Consider the following 20,522-nt stretch of genomic DNA (forward strand, 5'->3'; position numbering starts at 1 on the left):
CCAGCTCCCGTTGGTGAGGGATTGCGCTCATGCCAAGGATGCATTCAATGCCCTCAAGCGCTATCATCAGAAGACAACCCGATCGATCCGTGTGTCGCTGTTAAAGAAACTATGTTCCACAAACCTCTCGGAAAACAGTGATGTCGAAAAACATCTTCACGATTTTGACGACATTTTCGATCGGTTGGATGCTGCAGGGATGAAGCTGGACAAGGATACCAAGGTCTGTATGCTGCTGCGCAGCCTTCCTCCTTCATTCGACGGCTTGGTTACGGCTCTGGACAGCCGTTCAGACGACGATATTTCACTCGACGTCGTCAAGTCAAAGCTGGTGGACGAATACAACCGGCAACTGGAACGAAAAGGAGGACCGGCCAAGGTGGAAAAAGCGATGCGATCGGAGATGCGTTATCCGGAGAATAAGCCGGATGTGCGTACTTGCCACTTCTGCAAGAAGCCCGGGCATATCAAGCGGAATTGCCGAAAGTTTTTGTCGACGCTGAAGAAGGATGGGAATTCGTCCCGTTCTGATACGAATGGTCATGCCAAGGCCAAAGCTGCTCAGGGTGACGTCAGAGGTGTGGCGTTCGTCGCTGGAGAAGAAAAATCGTCCAGCTGGGTGATCGATAGCGGTGCCAGCGCGCACATGACCAACGACAGGTCGTTTTTTGGATCGTTGAGTGAATTCGCTGGTGGCTGTATCACACTGGCGGATGGTAAGAAGACGAAAATCGAAGGAGAAGGAAGCGGAGTGATCCATGGCATTGGCGCTGCTGGTAATACCGTGAAGATAGAAATGAACGATGTGAAATTCGTGCCAGGACTGTCTACCAACCTGATATCGGTCGGGAAGTTGGCTCAGAAGAGTTTTCGAATAGTTTTTCACAAAAGTGGTTGTGAAATACTCGATGCTGAAGGTGTAGTTGTTGCTACGGGAAACTGCCGAGGCGGTTTATACTATCTGCGGGTTGCAGAAGCATCGATGACTGCATCTGAAGGGGTGCATAAACTCAACTGCCAGCACCAGTGGCATCGTCGGCTCGGTCATCGTGATTGGGCTGCGGCTGAGCGGATTCTGAAAGAGGACATGGCTACTGGAATCAAGGTGAGCGAATGCGGGCTACGCCTGGTGTGCGAATGCTGCATGGAAGGTAAGTCTGCTAGGCTTCCCTTCCCCCCGGTCGTTGACCGGAAGTCCTGTCGAGTGTTGGACATTGTCCACACTGACTTATGTGGACCTATGGATAACGTCACCCCGAGTGGCAATCGGTATGTGATGACGATCACTGATGATCACAGCCGATTTACAGTCACATACCTTCTGAAACATAAATCGGAAGCAGCCGGTAATCTGAAAGATTATGTTCGATGGGTCGATAATATTTTCGGGCGCAAACCACACGTTGTGCGCTCTGATGGAGGGGGTGAATTTGATAATAAAGAGCTGCGGGCGTTTTACAAATCGGAAGGGATTCAACCGCAGTTCACGACTCCCTATTCTCCCCAACAGAACGGTGTTGCCGAACGGAAAAACAGGTCGCTGACGGAGATGGCAACGTGTATGTTGGTAGATGCTGGATTGGAGAAGCGGTACTGGGGTGAAGCTATTCTCACTGCTACGTACCTGCAGAACCGACTACCATCAAGATCGATCCCGAAGACACCGTATGAGCTGTGGTGGAGTCGTAAGCCGGACCTCAGCCATCTTCGGGTGTTTGGAAGCCACGCCTACGTGCACGTACCGGACGTCAAACGCAAGAAATTGGATAGCAAGGCGACCAAGTTAACGTTCATCGGGTATGCAGTAGACCAGAAAGGATATCGTTTCGTGGACCTGGAGACGGATCAAATCACCATAAGCCGGGACGCACGGTTCATCGAACTCGGGAATGGTACTACGACAGTGGAAGTATCGTTTCCGGTTGCAAGCAAGGAGGCTGAAGAAGAAGAAATCCAGCTGCTGCCGAAGAAAGAAGACATTCCAGATAAGGATCCGGATGAAGACGAACGTGAAAGTGATCCCGAAGACTACTATGAAGCGGATAGTGGAGAGGAAGGTGCAAGTTCAACCCTTCGGCGAACAGAACGGTCGACTCGAGGTGTGCGTCCGAAGTACCTTGATGATTTCCAGCTGGAGTATGCTGCAGGCGTAGCAGCGTGTGCAGTTGAAGAACCTGTTAACTTGAAGGATGCCATGGAAGAACCTGTGTGGCGCAAGGCGATGCAAGAGGAGTTGGACGCTCATCAGCGTAACGGAACGTGGCGGTTAGTGCCGCTGCCGGAAGGACGCAAGGTCATTGGATCCAAATGGGTCTACAAGGCGAAGCGAGATGAAAACAACCGCATAGTTAAGTTCAAAGCTAGATTGGTGGCTCAGGGCTATGCGCAACGGTTTGGAGTTGATGTTGGTGAAGTTTTTGCTCCCGTGACCAGTCAAGCAACTTTCCGGACGTTTCTGACAGTGGCAGCGAAGCGCAATATGTTCGTTAAACATCTGGACATCAAGACAGCGTATTTGCATGGAATCCTCGAAGAAGAAGTCTACATGCGCCAACCTCCGGGCTTCGTTTCTCCCGGAAAGGAAAAGCTTGTTTGCCGTCTTCAACGAAGCATATATGGTTTGCGTCAGTCGGCTCGCTGTTGGAATAAAAGACTACATGAAGTGCTCGTGAAGAACGGATTCAAGGCAGCAACGGCAGATCCCTGTTTGTATGTGAAGGATGGCGGGAAGGCTAGAGTACTTCTGTTGGTATACGTTGATGACCTGTTGTTAGCGTCTACGGATGAAAGCGAGATGACGAAGATCCAGGATCGCCTGAATGCGGAGTTCGAGTTGACCAGCCTCGGGGAAGTGCGGCATTTCCTGGGAGTTGAAGTGAAGCGTGAAGGAGATACGTTCAAGGTGAGCTTGCGCAATTATATTGAAAAACTGCTGAAGGAACACGGAATGGAAGAAGCAAAAGCAGCGAAGTCGCCGATGGATCCTGGATACTTGAAGATGGTGGATTCAGGAAAAGCGTTCGACGATCCGACGAATTACAGAAGCCTGGTTGGTGGATTTCTCTATCTGGCCGTTGTTGCATGACCGGATATTGCCGCCAGTGCAGCCATTCTGGGAAGGAAGTTCAGTGAACCGACGGATTGTGATTGGACAGCAGCGAAGCGTGTACTACGGTTCTTGAAAGGCACGAAGGACTATCAACTGCAGTTGGGCGGAACTGGTGATCAACCTCTGTTTGGTTTCTCTGATGCAGATTGGGCAGGTGACGTCTGCAGTCGTCGTTCTACTTCCGGAGCGGTGTTCGTGTTCGGTGGAGCTACAATTTCGTGGAAAAGCCGTCGTCAATCTTGCGTGACCCTTTCGTCCATGGAAGCCGAATACGTAGCGCTCAGCGAGGCGTGTCAAGAAGCGTTGTGGCTCAGGCAGCTGCTCAAGGATCTTGGCGAGCAACAGGATCAGCCCACGGTTCTCAAGGAGGACAATCAGGGATGTTTGGCGTTTGTGCGGTCGGAGAGGACAAGCAGACGGTCCAAGCATATCGACACCCGAGAGCGATTCGTCCAGGAGCTGTGTGAAACAAAGAAGATACGGCTGGAGTATTGTCCGACGGAGAATATGACAGCCGACATCATGACGAAGCCTCTAGGACCACAAAAGCACCGAGAATTCTGCGTATTGCTCGGGCTAAAGGAAGAGATTACACATTGAGGGGGAGTGTGGAAGGGTGCAATGCTTACCTCTTCTCTAATTTACTTTGCTACTTTTCTGCATACCTGACGTAGCTTACCTACTATTCTAGCTATTTTGGACTGTGTTTTTGACAGCTTATGTTTTATGTTCTTCCGACTATTATTTTTTGTACCGCGAGCAGAAGTAAATAAAAAGTCCATTTTATAGTTTGTGATAATCGCGTGTTTTTCTCCGGGTTTTTCGTTCCGAAAGTCCTATCGCGGGGTGATATTCGCTGTGCTGGCCTCCGGACTCTGCCGTCAAGACTTAGGTATAAATCAAACTCATCCGCGCATATGCGTAGGTACATACTTACGCATATGCTTCTATAATCGTCATAACCCATGTACTTACTTTAGAATAAAGCATAAACGAATGTAGTTTTACGTTCATCCAACAGTAAACTTTATGATAATGATGACTTCTTTTTGTACAAAAGCTTAAGCCCTTTTTAAAAGTTGGTCATGAAATATTAGAAAATGTTCTTTAACAATATATTGCGACTATACCAACCAAATATAACTCCAAAAGTTGCAAAATAATTGTTGAAAAGTTTGTTTCCAAGCCGGCTCTTGTACAATTTGAAATCTCCCATAATAACCGAAAATTTTCAAATCGCTTATATTTCCAATGGGGCAGGTTGGGGCAGGCAAACTCTTCAGTACTTGTTAGAGTACACTCAAAACTTCATCCAGAGCTGAAAATTAGCCTGGGAATGTGCGAGACTCGAAAGTTTGTGATCAATAAAGTTAAATTTTCATTAATTTTCAATTATTTTTTTTTCTATTTTTATTTTTAAATTTTTTTTGTCTCCATCAAATTTCCAAATGGATTTTATTTTTGGAAAGCTTATTAAATTACCTTTCCAACGATGTATAATGATATGGTAGTTATATGATAAATAGTGGATGACATTTTATTTGAATGGTAGTGTATTTTTGCGGCAAAATTTGTACTTTTCTTACTCTTTTTTGACTTCGACATCCGATATCTCAGAAACTAAAACTGCTAGAAACTTGAAACTTTCAGATTCTCTTAGTTGAAATGTTTACTATCGACCAAAAATAACGAAATAAGGATTAGTGAAAGTCGATTTTTTTTTATTTTTGACCGCCTGATATCTGATAGTGCGCTGTACCGAGTTGTGTGCGGAGTATGATTTTGTTGCTCTTTGCATAATTTGAGGAGCATTCCATCCCTGTCTCCCACCGTGAGATTATGAGAGGGAAGAACCATTATTTCTGTGCCTCTCTGGAAGTGAACTTCTATGCAAAGGGACCATGCACTTATTACGTAATATTTTTCGTAAGGTATTTCTGAGATTCCCTTCCTCGAACGTAAGAAATCGTAAGAACATTCATGAATACCTTACGTAATAAGTGCATGGTCCCAAAGCATTTGATCATGACAAGGAGTTCATCATTCCGAAAAACCATTTTCTTACTTGAAATGATCATGTGCAACCTTCATCCCAAATATATTCCTTTTGTGCTCCCAAAACCCGCCATACACCTACCTTAGATAGTCGAAGTCGTGGAACAAATCGTCAGCCAGATGGGTCAAATTGTTCCCGGAAAGATCCAGCACCTGCAGCGAAGTTTCCAATCCGGCGAACGCGTCCGGCGAGATGAAGTCCAAACCGCAGTGTCGAATGTAAAGCTCGCGGATCTTGGCCTGCCGGAAGGCGTTGTCATCGATGTGATTGATCGGATTACCGTCCAGGAAGGTCGAGTTGATGGTGTCGAAGAACCTGAACGATTCGGACGGTATTTCCTCGATCGAGTTGTACTGCAACTGTAGGACGTCCAGGGTCAGCTTGTAGTTCACTTTGACGTCGTCCTCGTCGGGGCTGAGCGTCCGGATCAGATTGTGGGACAAATCCAGAGCACGAAGTAGCCGAAGCGGTTGAAGGGCACCGTACGGGATGTCGGTGAGGAGATTATTGCCCAGGAAGACTTTGGAAAGTTTATCAAGGCCGTCTTTGAATGCGGCGGAGTCCACCTGGGCCAAGTTGTTCCCACTGAGGTCGATGCTATCCAGGTTAGGTAGACCGCTAACACTGCCCGGTAGAAACTGTGAGATTGAGTTGTCGGCCAAAATCAGCGTCTGAAGGGATTTTTCCAAGCCTCGGAACGCACCGGACTCGACGGTGGAAATTTCGTTGCCTCGTAAATCCAACAGGCGTAATTTCTTCATGTCCCGAATTGCTCGCGATGGCACCTCTATGAGCTCATTGTTCTCCAGGACCAGTTCCCAGAGGGATCGTTCCAAGCCGTAGAAGGCTTCATCGGGTATTTCCGTGATCGGATTGTTTGACACGTCCAGTTTGTACAACCCGGTAGCTTGGAAGAAGTATGGTTCCAACTCGCGAAGCCCGGTGTCGTCCATGTGCAGCATGAACAGCTTGGAACCGTTGATGATCTTCGGTATCGCAGGAAAGTGCACATGGCGACAGTCCACGACGCCCAGATCCGGAGCGCTTTTGGAGCATGTGCAAAGGGCGTTGAACGAGCAGGGTGGATGCTGTGAAATGTCGATCTCCCGTGCCCTGGCTAGCGAAGCCCAGATCATCAGCCCCACCGTCACGAACACCAAGGTGTAACCGAGCTTGATCAGGTACTCGAGGCCTCCGTTACTCTGAAAGTAAATTAAATGAAAATCAGCTAATTGTTTGCAGGCATGAGATCGATGGAAACTTGAGGTCACCCGTCAACGACCAGTGATTAGCCGAATTAATTCCTTATCCTGTCGCCACTCGGAGAAATTAGTCCCTTCTTATCGCTGTCAGTGTTTTTTTTTGCTATCACATTCGATTCGAGCGTTGGGCTTAATTTAATTATATTGGTTCGGTGGGAGAGGGAACAGAAGGAGTCGGATGGCATATTTTTCTTCGCAGCAGGATAAGGTGTAGCCAATTAAGGCGCCAATGGTGGAGGCGGTCTGTTTGGAAAGCAGGAAAGCTAGCTGCTGGCTCTATATCCGCTAGAGAGGCCAGGCTGATGGACTAGAGACCGGAATGAACGAAGGGGAAGTTTGTTTTATGTCATCGCACGATCAAATTAGTTTTGCTCATCGTTTTAGCCACGTGGGGTCTATCTATCGATTGTTGAGGACACGCCTTGGTTTGGAGAAGGATAGAAGAACGAGTCTTCGCGCCATGGGAGCTGAGCCAGGATATGATAGTGGCAATTTATCGCTCTGTAATTCCGTTTTGATGAACGGAACGGCGAAAAGACTTCTTTTTTTTCTAGACGGGGGTGGAGTTTGCACAAAGCACTAATGCGTCCACTATCACGATGCTTTTGAATAGACATTATTTGATCGAAGGATCCCAAATGGTCGATGGTTATTCAGTATCAATACTGAATGGTTTCTAATTAAGTCCACGATCATCCATCATAGCTTCAAGTTCCAAACCGCAAAATATCTTTTAAATTACATCCGTCCAATGAATGGAACTATAGCAATTGACTTTTACGCTCATCAGAATCCATTAAACGAAATATTTCAGATTGCACTCGTGCAGCTATTCACCTTTTCCACTAACAATCGTACCCATGCACCTACCTACATACCTTAAAACTCATTCTTAAACCAGTAATGGCCATCGGGGAACATCACGGTGTAGAATTTTTATTGGTTCGTTGAATTCCGTGCATTAGTCAATTTTACGATGAGGTAATGGTCGCCGAGAATTAGCCGCGTTGTCAGACAATCATGAGGGTGATTCGGACGAGCAAGGTACTGTCTCTGAGCTATCGGTGGAATGAATGGTCATTATAACAAAACTTCCAATGCTTTTCACTGGAACCAGATGCCGGAATTTTCCTATGGGTACATACAACAAAATATCAAATTTACAGAGCGGAAAATGGGAAAATGGGTAAATTATACGCCGGAAGCGGGTCAACGTGGAGTGGTGGCGGCGGAAAGCCTCTGGCTCTAGCATTTGTCCTCCCCGGTCGTGATTGACGGACAGACGAACGGGGAGTCCTTCACTATATCCACCCGATAAAGGCTGGTCTCGACGAAATCGAGTCACTAATTTTTCGCTAACACTCTTTGCCACATACTAAGTGTTCGGTATTTGTTTTACCGAAATCTCAACAACTGAACGTTCGGTAAAATTTTGACCTTCATTTTAAAGCACGTTGCATTTAGCTCAAACATAATTTCAAAATTCGTTCAATCTTGCTTCAATGATTAAATCTTCAGGGTTATTCTGCGTGGCGAATCAGGTGAGACGACAATTGTCACTTCGCAGTCACATGACTCTTCTCACTCTATTCCGACAGTCGACTCGGGTGACGTGAGAGGTTCATTCTTAGGTGAGTTGCAAAGTGACTCGGTGTTCATTCGCCGAAATGTCAGTTTGCTTTGTTTTCCGAAGAGGGCCTACGCAGTTTTTGTAGGTTCATTTATCAGTTTAATCGCAGGTTTTTATTTTTTACTATGAACATGCGTTTCGAGCCGTATTTCATGTCAAACAAGGTAGATTAAAATATTTTATTATTTTCTTAAACATAATCCGCGTTCACATGCTCGAAATCATGCATAAAAACATCATTCAAATGGATTGAAAATGTTCGGCCTGTGCTAGGCCCTTTCAGTTTTGGCTGTTTGTTGTTTTCGATTGCGGAGGAAGATTTTTTTTCCAATCGTGGTTTTTTTTTTTATTAGGTTCCAGGTTCCAGTGTATTCCTCCATTTACGAACCACACCGGCGGTTCGTAAATCGAAACAGACGTAAAAAAACATTATTTGCGATTTATTTCCAAAAAAGTTTTTGGAAAATTTTGTCGAATACCGCACAAAATGGGTATTTTTTGGTATCTGGGTGACGTACGGGGACCGGAAATCAATGCCTGACGTTATTTTTATTTCAATATGGCGGCTTCCGGTTAGAGAAAAGCTGGGAAGTACTGCAAAATTACCAACAACATGGGTATTTTTGGAATCTTGGTGACGTGTAGGGACTGGAAATCGATATCTGAAGCCTTTTTGAAATTCAATATGGGTACTTCCGGTGCGAGAAAAACTTGTAAATTCTGTCAAATACTCCTCAATATGGGTATTTTTGGAGTCAGGGTGACGTTTGAGGACCGGAAATCGATGTCTGACGGCATTTTGACATTCAAGATGGCGGCTTCTGGTTAAAGAAAAACTTGGAAATTCGGTCAAGTACCCCTCAATATGGGTATTTTTGGAATCCGGGTGACGTGTAGGGACCGGAAAACCATGTCTGACGTCCTTCTGAAACTCAATATGGTGGCTTCCGGTTAGTGAAAAACTGGGAAATACTGCCAAATTACCCACAATTTTGTTATTTTTGGAGACGGGGTGCTGTGTACGGACCCTAAATCGATGTCTGAGGCCATTTTGAAATTCAATATGGCGGCTTCCGGTATGAGAAAAACTTGGAAATTCTGTGAAATACCTCTCAATATGAGTATTTTTGAAGTCTTGATGACGTGTAGGGACCGGAAATCGATGTCTAACGCTTTTTTGAAATCCAATATGACGGCTTCCGGTGCGAGAAAAACTGGGCAATACTGCAAATTACCCACAATATTGGGTATTTTTAAAATCTTGGTGACGTGTAGGGACCAAAAAAAATGTCTGACGCGTTTTTGAAATTCAAGATGGCGGCTTCCGGTAAGAGAAAAACTTGGAAAAAATACCAAACTACCCACAATATGGGTATTTTTGGAATCGGGATGACGTGTAGGGACCGGACATCGATGTCTGAGGCCATTTTGAAATTCAAGATGATGGCTTCCGGTTAGAGAAAACTTGGGAATTCTGTCAAATACCTCACCATAGTGCTATTTTTGTAGACGGGGTGCTGTGTACGGACCCTAAATCGATGTCTGAGGCCATTTTGAAATTCAATATGGTGGCTTCCGGTGCGAGAAAAACTTGGAATTCCGGGAAATACCTCTCAATATGAGTATTTTTGGAGTCTTGATGACGTGTAGGGCTTGGAAATCGATGTCTGAAGCCATTTTGAATTTAAGATGGTGGCTTCCGGTTAGAGAAAAACTTAGAAATTTTCTCAAATATCGCACCATATGGGTATTTTTGGAGTTGGGGTTACTTGTAATGTGTGTATTTTTGGAATCTTGGTGAAGTGTAAGGACTGGAAACCCATGTCTGATACCATTTTGAATTCCATATGCCAGCTTTCGGTTAGAGAAAAGCTGGGAGCTACTGCCAAATTATCCACATTATGGGTATTTTTGGAGTCTTGATGACGTGTAGGGACCGGACATCGATGTCTGACGCCGTTTTGAAATTCAAGATGGCTGCTTACGGCAAGAGAAAAACTTGTAAATTCTCTCAAATACCTCACAATATTTGTATTTTTAGAGTCGGATTGACGTGTAAGGACCTAAAATCGATGTCTGAGGCCATTTTAAAATTAAAGATGGCGGCTTCCAGTTAGAGATTAAATTGAAAATTCTGTCAAACACCCCTTATCTAGGGGTATTTTTGGAATCGGGGTGACGACCAGAAATTCATGCCTGGCGCCATTTTGATATCCAAGATAACGGCTTCCGTTTAAATAAAACTGGGATATTGTCAAATACACCACATTATGAGTACACCCGATTCCAAAAATATTCATATTGTGGTGTATTTGACAGTGTTTTCAAGTTTGTCTTCTGTCGGAAGCCACCAGATTGAATTCAAAATGGCCTGAGACATCGATTTCCGGACCCTACACGTCACCAAGATTCCAAAAATACTCATACTTTGGGTAAGTTGGCAGTAATTCCCAGTTTTTCTCGCACCGGAAGCCGCCATATTGAATTCAAAATTGCGTCAAACATCGATTTCCGGTCCCTACACGTCACCCCAATTCTGAAAATACCCATATTGAGAGGTATTTGACAGAATTTCCAAGTGTTTTTTCGAACCGGAAGCAGCCATCTTGAATTTCAAAATAGCCTCAGACATCGGTTTCCGAACCCTTCACCACAGACAAACAGACGTAACTCTTTGAAAAAGTTTTTCTTGAAAACATAGTATCTCAAAACATAGGACCTCAGTAGCGACATCTCTAGGGCTTCTCGCGGAAAACAAGCTTGCTCGCTAACTCGCAAACAATATTGCATAAAAGTTTTATAGAGTGTATAGAAACGTCAAAGTGATCCGATGCCAGCGCTGCGGCGAGTAGTTCGCGGAACTGATAATATTCAAATCAACCGTTAAATGCGTGAACGAAGATACACAATGAAGTGTTACGTCTGTTTGTCTGTGCCTTCACGTTACCAAGATTCCAAAGATACTCATATTGTGGGTAATTTGGCAGTAATTTCCAGTTTTTCTCGCACCGGAAGACGCCATATCGAATTCAAAATGGCGTCAGACATCGATTTCCGGTCCCTACACGTCACCAATATTCCAAAAATACTCATACTTTGGGTAATTTGGCATACACGTCACCCCAATTACAAAAATACCCATATTAAGGGATATTTGACAGAATTTTCAAGTTTTTCTCCAACCGGAAGCCACCATCTTGAATTTCAAATTGACCTCAGACATCGATTTCCGGTCCCTACACGTCATCCCGACTCCAAAAATACCAGTTTTGTGGGGTACTTGGCAGAATTTCCAAATTTTTCTCCAACCGGAAGCCGCCATATTGAATTTCAAAATGGCCTCAGACATGGGTTTCCGATCCCTACATGTCACTCCGATTCCAAAAATACCCATATTGAGGAAGCCGAAGAAACAAAAAAAAATTGATTGAAACAAATTTAGAAGTAATAAATTATCGAAAACCGCAACCATCGCTTATATAACTCTAAGGCTTTCCATCCAGTCGACTGCTGCGGAGGTTACGACCCTTGTCACTTAAAATCGTCACTTCAGTACGACTTTTGTCACCGAAATACGACTGTGAGAATAAGGTGAGAGTTCACCGGGTTCATCCCAAGTGACTTTTCTCACCTCACTCGCCAGCTGGAATCGGGTGACACGAGTGACTGGAGTCACCTCACTTCATTCGCCACGCAGAATAACCCTCCTTGTAATAATTGTAGTTGAGATTTCGTTTTAAAGTCGTTTTAAAACAATTAAACTGGATTGCCAAAATTGTACCGAACAGTTCAGCGGCTGAGATTTCGGTAAAAATTTCCGAAGTCGGCGATAATTACTAAGCGTGTATGTGGTTCAGCTGCTTGCTCGAATATGAAAATCATATGCTGACATCAGTTTGACAGGTGCCCTTTTTTGTTGTGTCCAGCCTGTATGCACGTGTATACACTCAAAAGGTCTCGGGTAAAGAAACACCGAGGAAAAGCCGTATATCTACCGTACTCACGACCAGTGAGCATAACTCAGTTACTGAACCGAATTCAACTCAAAATTGCAAAAAGTGGGGTTACTGAGCGAGTGAATCCACTAACAAAAACTGCTCGAATATGAGGAAAATCGACGAAAATTTTGCTCAGTCTACGAGTAAACTAATGGACTAAGTAAAATATCTTTTAATTTTCTTCATATTCAAGAAGCTTTTCCAGGAAAATCGAGGAAACTCTTGTTGCACTTTAGAGCCGAATTCAACTCAGTTACCGAGTTACTCTCAGTGGCCGTGCTGGCAGAGGGATCAAGGCGTGGAAATGAAAAATAAATGTCATCCTGTTATTACTGGACGGTTGATTTTATGCGAATATTTGTATGCATGACGGGTGTCATCATTATCGCCATTTCGCTGCCATCTACCACCCATCCTTGCCCGTCTTCTTATGTTTTGGCACGGGGAGCAGCAGTCGGATTGTTGATTGTTGAACAATAATGTTTACGTCGATAATGATGTGTATAAAGGAGTGTGTTCGTTTTTCAGAGGCATGGGTGGAAATGGTACCGTCGATGCATTTTTTTAGTTCAAATTAAACACGTATGTTATATAAAACCTTAAAGCTGGGTTTAGACAGGGCAAGTCAATTGATCAAGTCAGTTGAATTCAACTGACTTGAACGCGAATTGAACGTGTAAACCATGCCATTCAACTGACTTGATCAACTCACTTGAATTGAAAAAAGTTGAACTAGGCTCAACTTTTCAAGCCAATTGAATTCAACTGAGTTGATCATTTGACTTGCCTAGTCTAAACCCAGCATAAGGCCTGTATAGAGCTCGAAAATTTCACTTCGCTTGGAACTGTAAACAGTGAAATCGAATGTTCTGGATCGCACCTTTTTCGCTTTTGGGTAATGGATTTTGGTAAAGAGCCTAAATTTAAATTTTGGCTTGACCTATTTATGTCATTTTAACATTCTGCGCCTAAATGTATGTCGTGCTTTTTTCTATGAAACATGTCAGAAGGGTCTAACTCGAAACGTAAACAATGACTTGGATCGTCGGTTTCTTGCGAATGACAACACACCCACTCAAACTAACTAAATAATCTGACAGAACAATGCTTGTTCTATGAGCTGGTGCAGTCAGATTCCGTGGGCGTGTAGTCATTTAAGAGAAATCGACGTTCAAAGTCATTGTTTCCGTTTCGAGTTTCGAGTGAACATGAGAAATATGTGTTTGGTGAAAAAGTCTACCTTTACCTAGGTAACAATTCAGCAATCATTTGGCATCCGCTCTTATTTATGATTGCCGTAAAAAGTCCTTTCGCAGTTTCAGCCACTTCTCACCAGGATGACTCTGATTGCAATGCTCAAGTCACTGAGCTTGGTTTCACAGGTAATTGCACGAACAATATAGTCCTGCCGAAGTGGGAAATGATCACTACACATCCGTACATAGTCCTCGACAATTTCAGTCATTCCCCACCATGATGACTCTAATGACAACCGTAACGCATCCAGGATTCAGGGAGCTGAAATATTGCTGTATTACCAAAACGTTGGAGGCATGAATACAACTGTAGCTGAGTACAAATTGGCTTGCTCGGATGCTTCACCGAAACTTGGTTGAACAGCAACACACTTTCTAAGCAAATATTTAGTTCGGATTTTTTACGGTCTATCGCACTGATCGTTCTCGAGCTACTAGCCTCAAAGCTTCCAGCGGTGGTGTCTTGCTAGCAGTTCGTTCTCTCGGTTACTTCATCCACCTAATAGCTCAGGTGTCGAACAGGTGTGGGTGGCTGTTACCCTACCGTTGAAAGTGGTCTTCATTTGCGTGTTCTATTTACCCCGGATCGACTTGGCGATTCTTAGTTGATCGATCAACACATTGATTAACTTTTTTGGGTTGTATCCAAGATGAATGCGACTGACGAAATCCTTGTTGTTGGTGATTTCAATCTTGCTTCAGTCAACTGGTCATCGAATGAAACAGGGTTCTTTAATCCTCGCTCTAATGGCTCATACATTACACCTCTAGTAGCATCTCTCCTAGATTGCTACAATACTGCTGATCTTCTGCAACGGAACGGAATCTCCAATGAAAATCATAGACTGCTTGATCTATGTTTCGCCGTGAATTCGCCTCTTATTGCTCGGTTCAAGAGGCACCCGAACCACTAGTTAAACGTTGTAGATACCATTCACCTCTGCAGTTATCATTACACTTATATCAGGCTTGCACTTTTCGCGTTACCGAAAACATCAGCTGGGACGATGAACTCCGAGATCGTGACGCGAATGCTGTCTCTTCTATTTTCTCGAATATTGTCGTGTATGCGATCGACCAGTTTGTACCCATGACCACTCCACCCATATCTAGTAACCCTCCTTGGACCAACCACCGACTCAAGTGACTGAAGTCATTCAAATTTTTTAACTTCTAACGGATGCATCGAAGAGAAAGTACAACCTCGTTAACAAACAGCTTTATCAAGCCCATCAGCGCCATCTACAAACTAAACTCAAAGCAAATCCCAAGAGCTTCTGGAATCATGTGAACGATCAACGGAAGCAATCGGGCTTACCTTCTACAATGTACAATACGGATCAAGAAGAATCAGATACGAAGGGAATCGCTGACCTGTTCATGTCACAATTCAGCAGTGTCTTCGTGAAAGAAAATTTACCTAACGAGTACTTTCTGCTGTTGGGCCGCATCCGCCTATCTCGACTAATGATGTTCGTAGAGCAGGCCTTCGTTTGAAAAATTCTTTCAACACTGGCCCTGACGGAATCCCTTCCGCTTTCTGCTACTATTGATAAAATCAATCACGAGATTGCAGTGGCGCGACTTGGTTTTCACGGTTCCCTTCTTGATTGGCTTCGCTCATACCTCACCGGTCGACATATGTCAGTGGAGATTGGAGATCTTTTTTCTCAACCGTTCGCTATTTCTTCTGGTGTCACAGTCATCTGTGATTTTTCATATTTTTAATTTTATCTGAATGACGTTCACTTTTCGATCCGTTGCCTGAAGCTGTCGATGTTATGCTGACGATTTCATACTATACTTTGTCATCAAATATTGAAGTGATGCATTGTTTCTTCAGCAGCAGCTGGACGTTTTTGCTGTTTGGTGTGACAATACCATCCTGATTAAATGCTTCTAAATGTGCCATTATAACGTTTTCCAGGAAAAAAAAAATCACCTATCTGTTATGCTTGTATTGCTGCAGGGGCAAATACTAAGCCGTGAATCTACCATTAAATACTTTAGGCGTCGTACATGATTCACAACTCACCTTCAAGGACCATGTGACTTATGTTTCCTCTAAGGCATCTTCTCAACTTGGTTTCATTTTTCGTTTCGCCAAAGACTTTAGGGACATTTTCTGTTTAAAAACACTATTGTTCGCTAGTCCGCTAGTCCGAGTACTGTTCAGTAGTATGGGCTCCTTTTTACGGTGTGAATCGTAATGAGGCCATTCAGCGAAAATCTGTACGTTTCGCCCTTCGTTGGCTACCCTGCACAGCAAAAAAATAATTTTGATATCACATCAAAGTGGATGCACTACAATCATGTCGAAAATTTCATGTAATTTTTATGACCACATAAATAAACAAATACAGTAAAAGCAGCGTAATGTCAGTTCATGCATTGTATTAATGATAATTTTGTCCTTTTTAGCAAGTAATATTACACCATATTTTCGACATGATTGTAGTGCATCCACTTTGACGTGATATCAAAATTATTTTTTTGCTGTGTGGAGTGATCCTTTCAATCTCCCTATTTATGAAAGTCGCTGTAATTTGATGTCCCTACAATTACTTAGTGTTCGCCGAAGCGTCTCTAAGGCTATCTTCATAGCTGATCTCCTACGTCGGACATTAATTGCGGTTCACTTCTGCAGCAGCTGAATTTCAATATTAGACGCGTAAATTCTCGTTCTTATTATTTTTTCAATATCCCGGCTTCTCGCACAAACTACGGCGCTAATGAGCCGTTAACTAGCATGTGCAAGATTTTAAACAAATGTTATAACTGCTTTGATTTTAATATCTCCCGTGTTAGGCTTAATAATCTGTTTTATAATGTAATTTTAACATCCTGGCGGTTTCTGTTTTTTGTATTTAAATTAAGTTAATTATGTTATCATTAATATTTTTTCATATGTTTAGGATTTAGTTCAAGTAAATGTATCTGTAGGATTCCATGTTATCTGTTGATACTGAAATGATGAGGTTTTGCACCCACTAGTGCGGGCGTTTCCCTCCAAATAATTAAATAAATAAATAAACAATCCATTAAGATTATATACAACCCTCCTGCTTAGTAATTCAGCTTTTTGCTGTTTTAAAAACCTTTTATTACAGACAAACAGACGTAACCTAGGGGTAAGACAACTGTACTCAGAGTTAATTTATTTGCAGTGAGTAAATTTGAGTTACTCATATTTACTCAAACAAAAAAAAAAAAAAATAAGAAGTCGTATATTTTTCATCAAATAGTGTTCAAACAATCCCCGTCTGACAGAATGTTTTGATTTCAAGATTTAGTTTTCATTCATTAAAAGATCCAAGTTAGATGGCTCTTGTCCAGGCCAGGGGATGTTTAGGTCTCTTTTCCTTTCTAGGATGGATGGCTAAAGTGTAATGTCTTTGAAGTTTTTGATGATGTGGTGGTGTTAGTGTTCCCATATCCTAGCCATTTCTGATTACCTGGGAATCTTAAAATAGCTGAAGACGCTTCCCGGGAATCGGGAAATATTTTCGGTAGTTATTTATTAAAACTTGAACTTCGTCAGGGTTTCCCCCGGAAGATTTTTCCGACAATTTCTGGAAGGTTCTTCCAACTTCCCCTTGAAGATTTCGATCAGCTTCTTCGGAAGGATTCTTATGATTTCTCTGGGAGGTTTCGTTTGACTTTGCACGAAAGTTTCTTCGAACATCGCCTGGAAGTTTTTTTTTTAAACTTGCCCTGAAAGAATCTTCCACCTTCTCCCGCAAATTTCGTCCATTGTTCAACGGAAGCTTCATCATCTTTTCATTCCAACAGTATCAGATTACAATCAGAATTCCTACCGCTAGAAGTGGAAACTATTTCCCATTTCATCCGGACTTCTCACGGAAAACTTTTCTGAATTATTCTGTAAGTTTCATCCGGCTGCCTAAATTTACATGGAAGTCTCTTCTAACTTCGCCCGGGAATTTCTCACAGATTGTGTCAGAAGTCTCTACCGGTTTCGTTTGGAAGATTCTTCGTCAGAAAGCTTTCCTGGCTTCGCACTAAAAATTCGTCAAACTTTCACAATTGTGTGGTCATTTTAAATATAACATATGTTTAACATGGTTTTCGTACAAAAAAAAAACTGCTTCTCGGGAAGTCAAACTAGTTTTCTGGGAATCGGGAAATGATAATTCTGGTAAATTTCCCGGGCAGGAAACAGTAGATGGTGTGATTTCAAGGCTAAGGAAGTAAGAATTTGGCCAAATGTTTTCAGAAGATGAATTTTTCTCATGAAAATTAATACTCAATGTCACAAAATCGGTCAAAGAGGTTTCATATTTTGTTGCACTACATGCCTGAAATGAGGAAACTCATAATTAATAATTATTATTAATAATTACGGTCTTTCGTGATAAGCAACATTTTATTTACCAGCATTCATTAAGGAAGACGGATTTAATTCTCTCCCTTTTTATGGCACAGACCTGATGGTCCATATTAATTTAATTCTCTGAGAATATTTAGCTGGCAAATGTCAGAGTTAGGGTCAACTCTCTCCAGAAGCGTTCGTTGTTTTCCCTGATACTCCTGTAAAAATACATCAATAGACACTAGTTGAAAAAGGTTCAACAGGAACAGGTTGAATTTTCATCGTCTATTGTTGTTGTGTTGATCGATATTTAGCACAAAAGGAGCATTGTTGAATGCGGTCTTTTATTTAACTGTTAATCCCAGGTCACAATAGGTCAATTTTGGCCATCTTCATAGTTGATTCTATTCTGAAACTTATAGAGTAATTCGGGGCAAAAGTACGCACGGGGCAAAAGTACGCATAGTGATTTGGGTGTAAACATAAGTGATTGGAACGTAGTGGCGTGATGTTATGAGGTAATTTGTGTTTTGTGCAGTTCGGATCTAATTTTCAACATTTTAAGGGTTATGTTTTGACCATTTAAAGTTTAGAAAAAAATGGGTTTAAAAATGCTAAAAATATCTTTACTCTATGATTGTTTGAGAGGTGCAGTCATTCCGTTCAAACAGTTTCATAAGTTTTGTAATAAATCGAATCATTGATAAAACTGCATGTGGGGCAAAAGTACGCAGCAGGCGCGGGGCAAAAGTACGCACAGGATGTCGCATTGAAATGGTTATGTTTTCGTACAGGAACTACAAGCGCAAAATCAGTCGGCAGAAATGTACTTCCCAGATGCTCGAAACAGCTCAGCAAAGAGTCCGTGATGGCATTTCGAAGCGGCAGGTTGCGCTGGATCTCGGAATAACGGAAGGAGCATTGAGGAAAAGGTTGAAACTGGTGAGTAAAATCAAGTACCAAATGAAATTATCTTGACAGTGATAATTGAATTCCTGTAGGGATTTACCAATCAGCGCCTTGGACAGTGCATCACGTACTTTATGTATGACCCCGTATGAGATCGACTTCCCGGGAACGATCCAGAGAAAACGTGGTCGAATTTCAAAAATTATTTTACCCGTTTGGCATAGAACCTTAATATGTTTTATATGAACCTTTATGGAAACCAACAAACTACAACTATCATCACCCTCCCTCCCTCACGCTTCTGCCCCTAAAAATAAAACGTAGTTTTTGGATGCTCCCTAATCCTGGTTGACCAGAGGGGAGGTACAGTACTCAAGAAACTATTTGTTACAACCATTATTTGCGACAAATACATTATTTGTTCAATGCGGGGGGGGGGGACTATTGACTATTTTTAAAAACTGTTTCAGTTCTCATATTACACAAATATTTAGATAATTTCCAGTACTACGTTTGAAAGGTAAGACATTAAGACAATACGTGGTAACTTGGTCGCATGGTACTTGCCTTTCGTTCTAACTAGTTAAGTGCGTACTTTTGCCCCGCATTACTCTATGAAGTTTGTCAATGAGCGATCGTCGAAGGGATGTAGGAACCACCACATACAATTTTTTCATACTGGTATTGTCCAGAATCTACCTTTGGATTGACTGGATTATTTGGAATCCCCCCTGGACAGTCATGAATCCCCCTCAATATTGAGTGAAATTCTTACTGTGATTGTCCGGAATCCTCCCTGGGATAGTTCATATTCCTTCTAAGGATTTTCCGAAGTTACCTTTGATATTTTTGGGAAACCTAACTGGGATTGTCTGAAATTCCCCCTAGGCTTGTTCGGAATCTCTTCTGAGACTGCCATAAATCCCCTTTGCGATTGACTGGAATCCTCCTAAAGATTGTACAAAATCCAGCAGTAAAGCAAGACAGCTCTGACTGTTCCGTAAGGTTCACCATAAAAATCTTCCATCGATTTTGAGGGGGCAGCTTGTAGTTCCTTTCATACACGTGCAATTGCCCTTTCATTGCTGAAAGATCTTCCCAGTAAAGCATTGCAAGCGCACCGTTGTTGCTTTGCTTTGCTTGACAGTATTGGTTGCTATGTGTATTTTATGTTGAGCAACACGAGTTACTCAGAGTTACTCAAAATTTACTCCTGTTTTACTCATGATCAAAAACTGTCTTGCCCCAAGGACGTAACTCTTCATTCGGAACCATCGTTCACGCTTTTAACGATTGATTTGAATATTATCATTTCCGGGAACTGCTCACCGAAGCGTCGGATCACTTTCTATATATTCTGTTTACCTTGCAAGCAACATTGTTTGCGACATAACGAGCAAGCTTGTTTTACGTGAGAAGCTCGAAAGATGTCGTTACTGAGGACCAATTTTTTTTAGGTGCAATGTTTTCAAGATAATTTTATTTAGCGTAACTCTCTGTTTGTCTGTGCTTTTAAAGTCTGGTAAGAAAGTTAAAAACTGTCTTGTTTTAAAAATAAATTTAAGGCAGCTCTCAATCCCTCCATAAAACTGTTCTGTAATTCAATCATTCAACTTCATCAGCATTTTTTAATTATTGTTTCGATTAAATACTCTATAATCGTGTTCTATCGGCTTGCATTGCTCATTACAGCTACAATGTTATTATTTGGAATTATGAAGTTATGAGATCCTATATCGAACCTTTCTCTTGATGGAGCCCATCAGCGCCCGCACAATGAAAACGGACACGGAATCAGCGCATTTCTTCCATTTTGCTGGATGTTCTTGACTGCCCCGCCCCTTCGTCGAAGTCGCGAAGCGCCCAGTATTTTTCGATTGGTCGAAATTCCGGGTAATTCGGAGGATTCAATAGCTTGGGGACAAAATCGATCTTGTTGGCAGCATACCACTCCAGAACCACTTTGGAT

General features: G+C 42.6%; 1 protein-coding gene across 1 annotated transcript in view; it reads right to left on the reverse strand.

Annotated features, from left to right (window-relative positions):
• Window positions 1-20,522, reverse strand: part of LOC135704806 (chaoptin-like) — a 267,836-nt gene that overhangs the window by 29,193 nt on the left and 218,121 nt on the right. Inside the window, exon 2 of the mRNA XM_065226323.1 lies at window positions 5,247-6,367. Within this exon, the coding sequence (XP_065082395.1) occupies window positions 5,247-6,367 (1,121 nt within the window). The remainder of the gene's footprint in view (window positions 1-5,246; window positions 6,368-20,522) is intronic.

The sequence above is a fragment of the Ochlerotatus camptorhynchus genome, unplaced genomic scaffold (assembly GCF_037179485.1).
Source record: "Ochlerotatus camptorhynchus isolate MF236.1 unplaced genomic scaffold, CSIRO-AGI_Acam_v1.1 ptg000248l, whole genome shotgun sequence".
Classification (NCBI taxonomy): Eukaryota; Metazoa; Arthropoda; class Insecta; order Diptera; family Culicidae; genus Ochlerotatus; species Ochlerotatus camptorhynchus.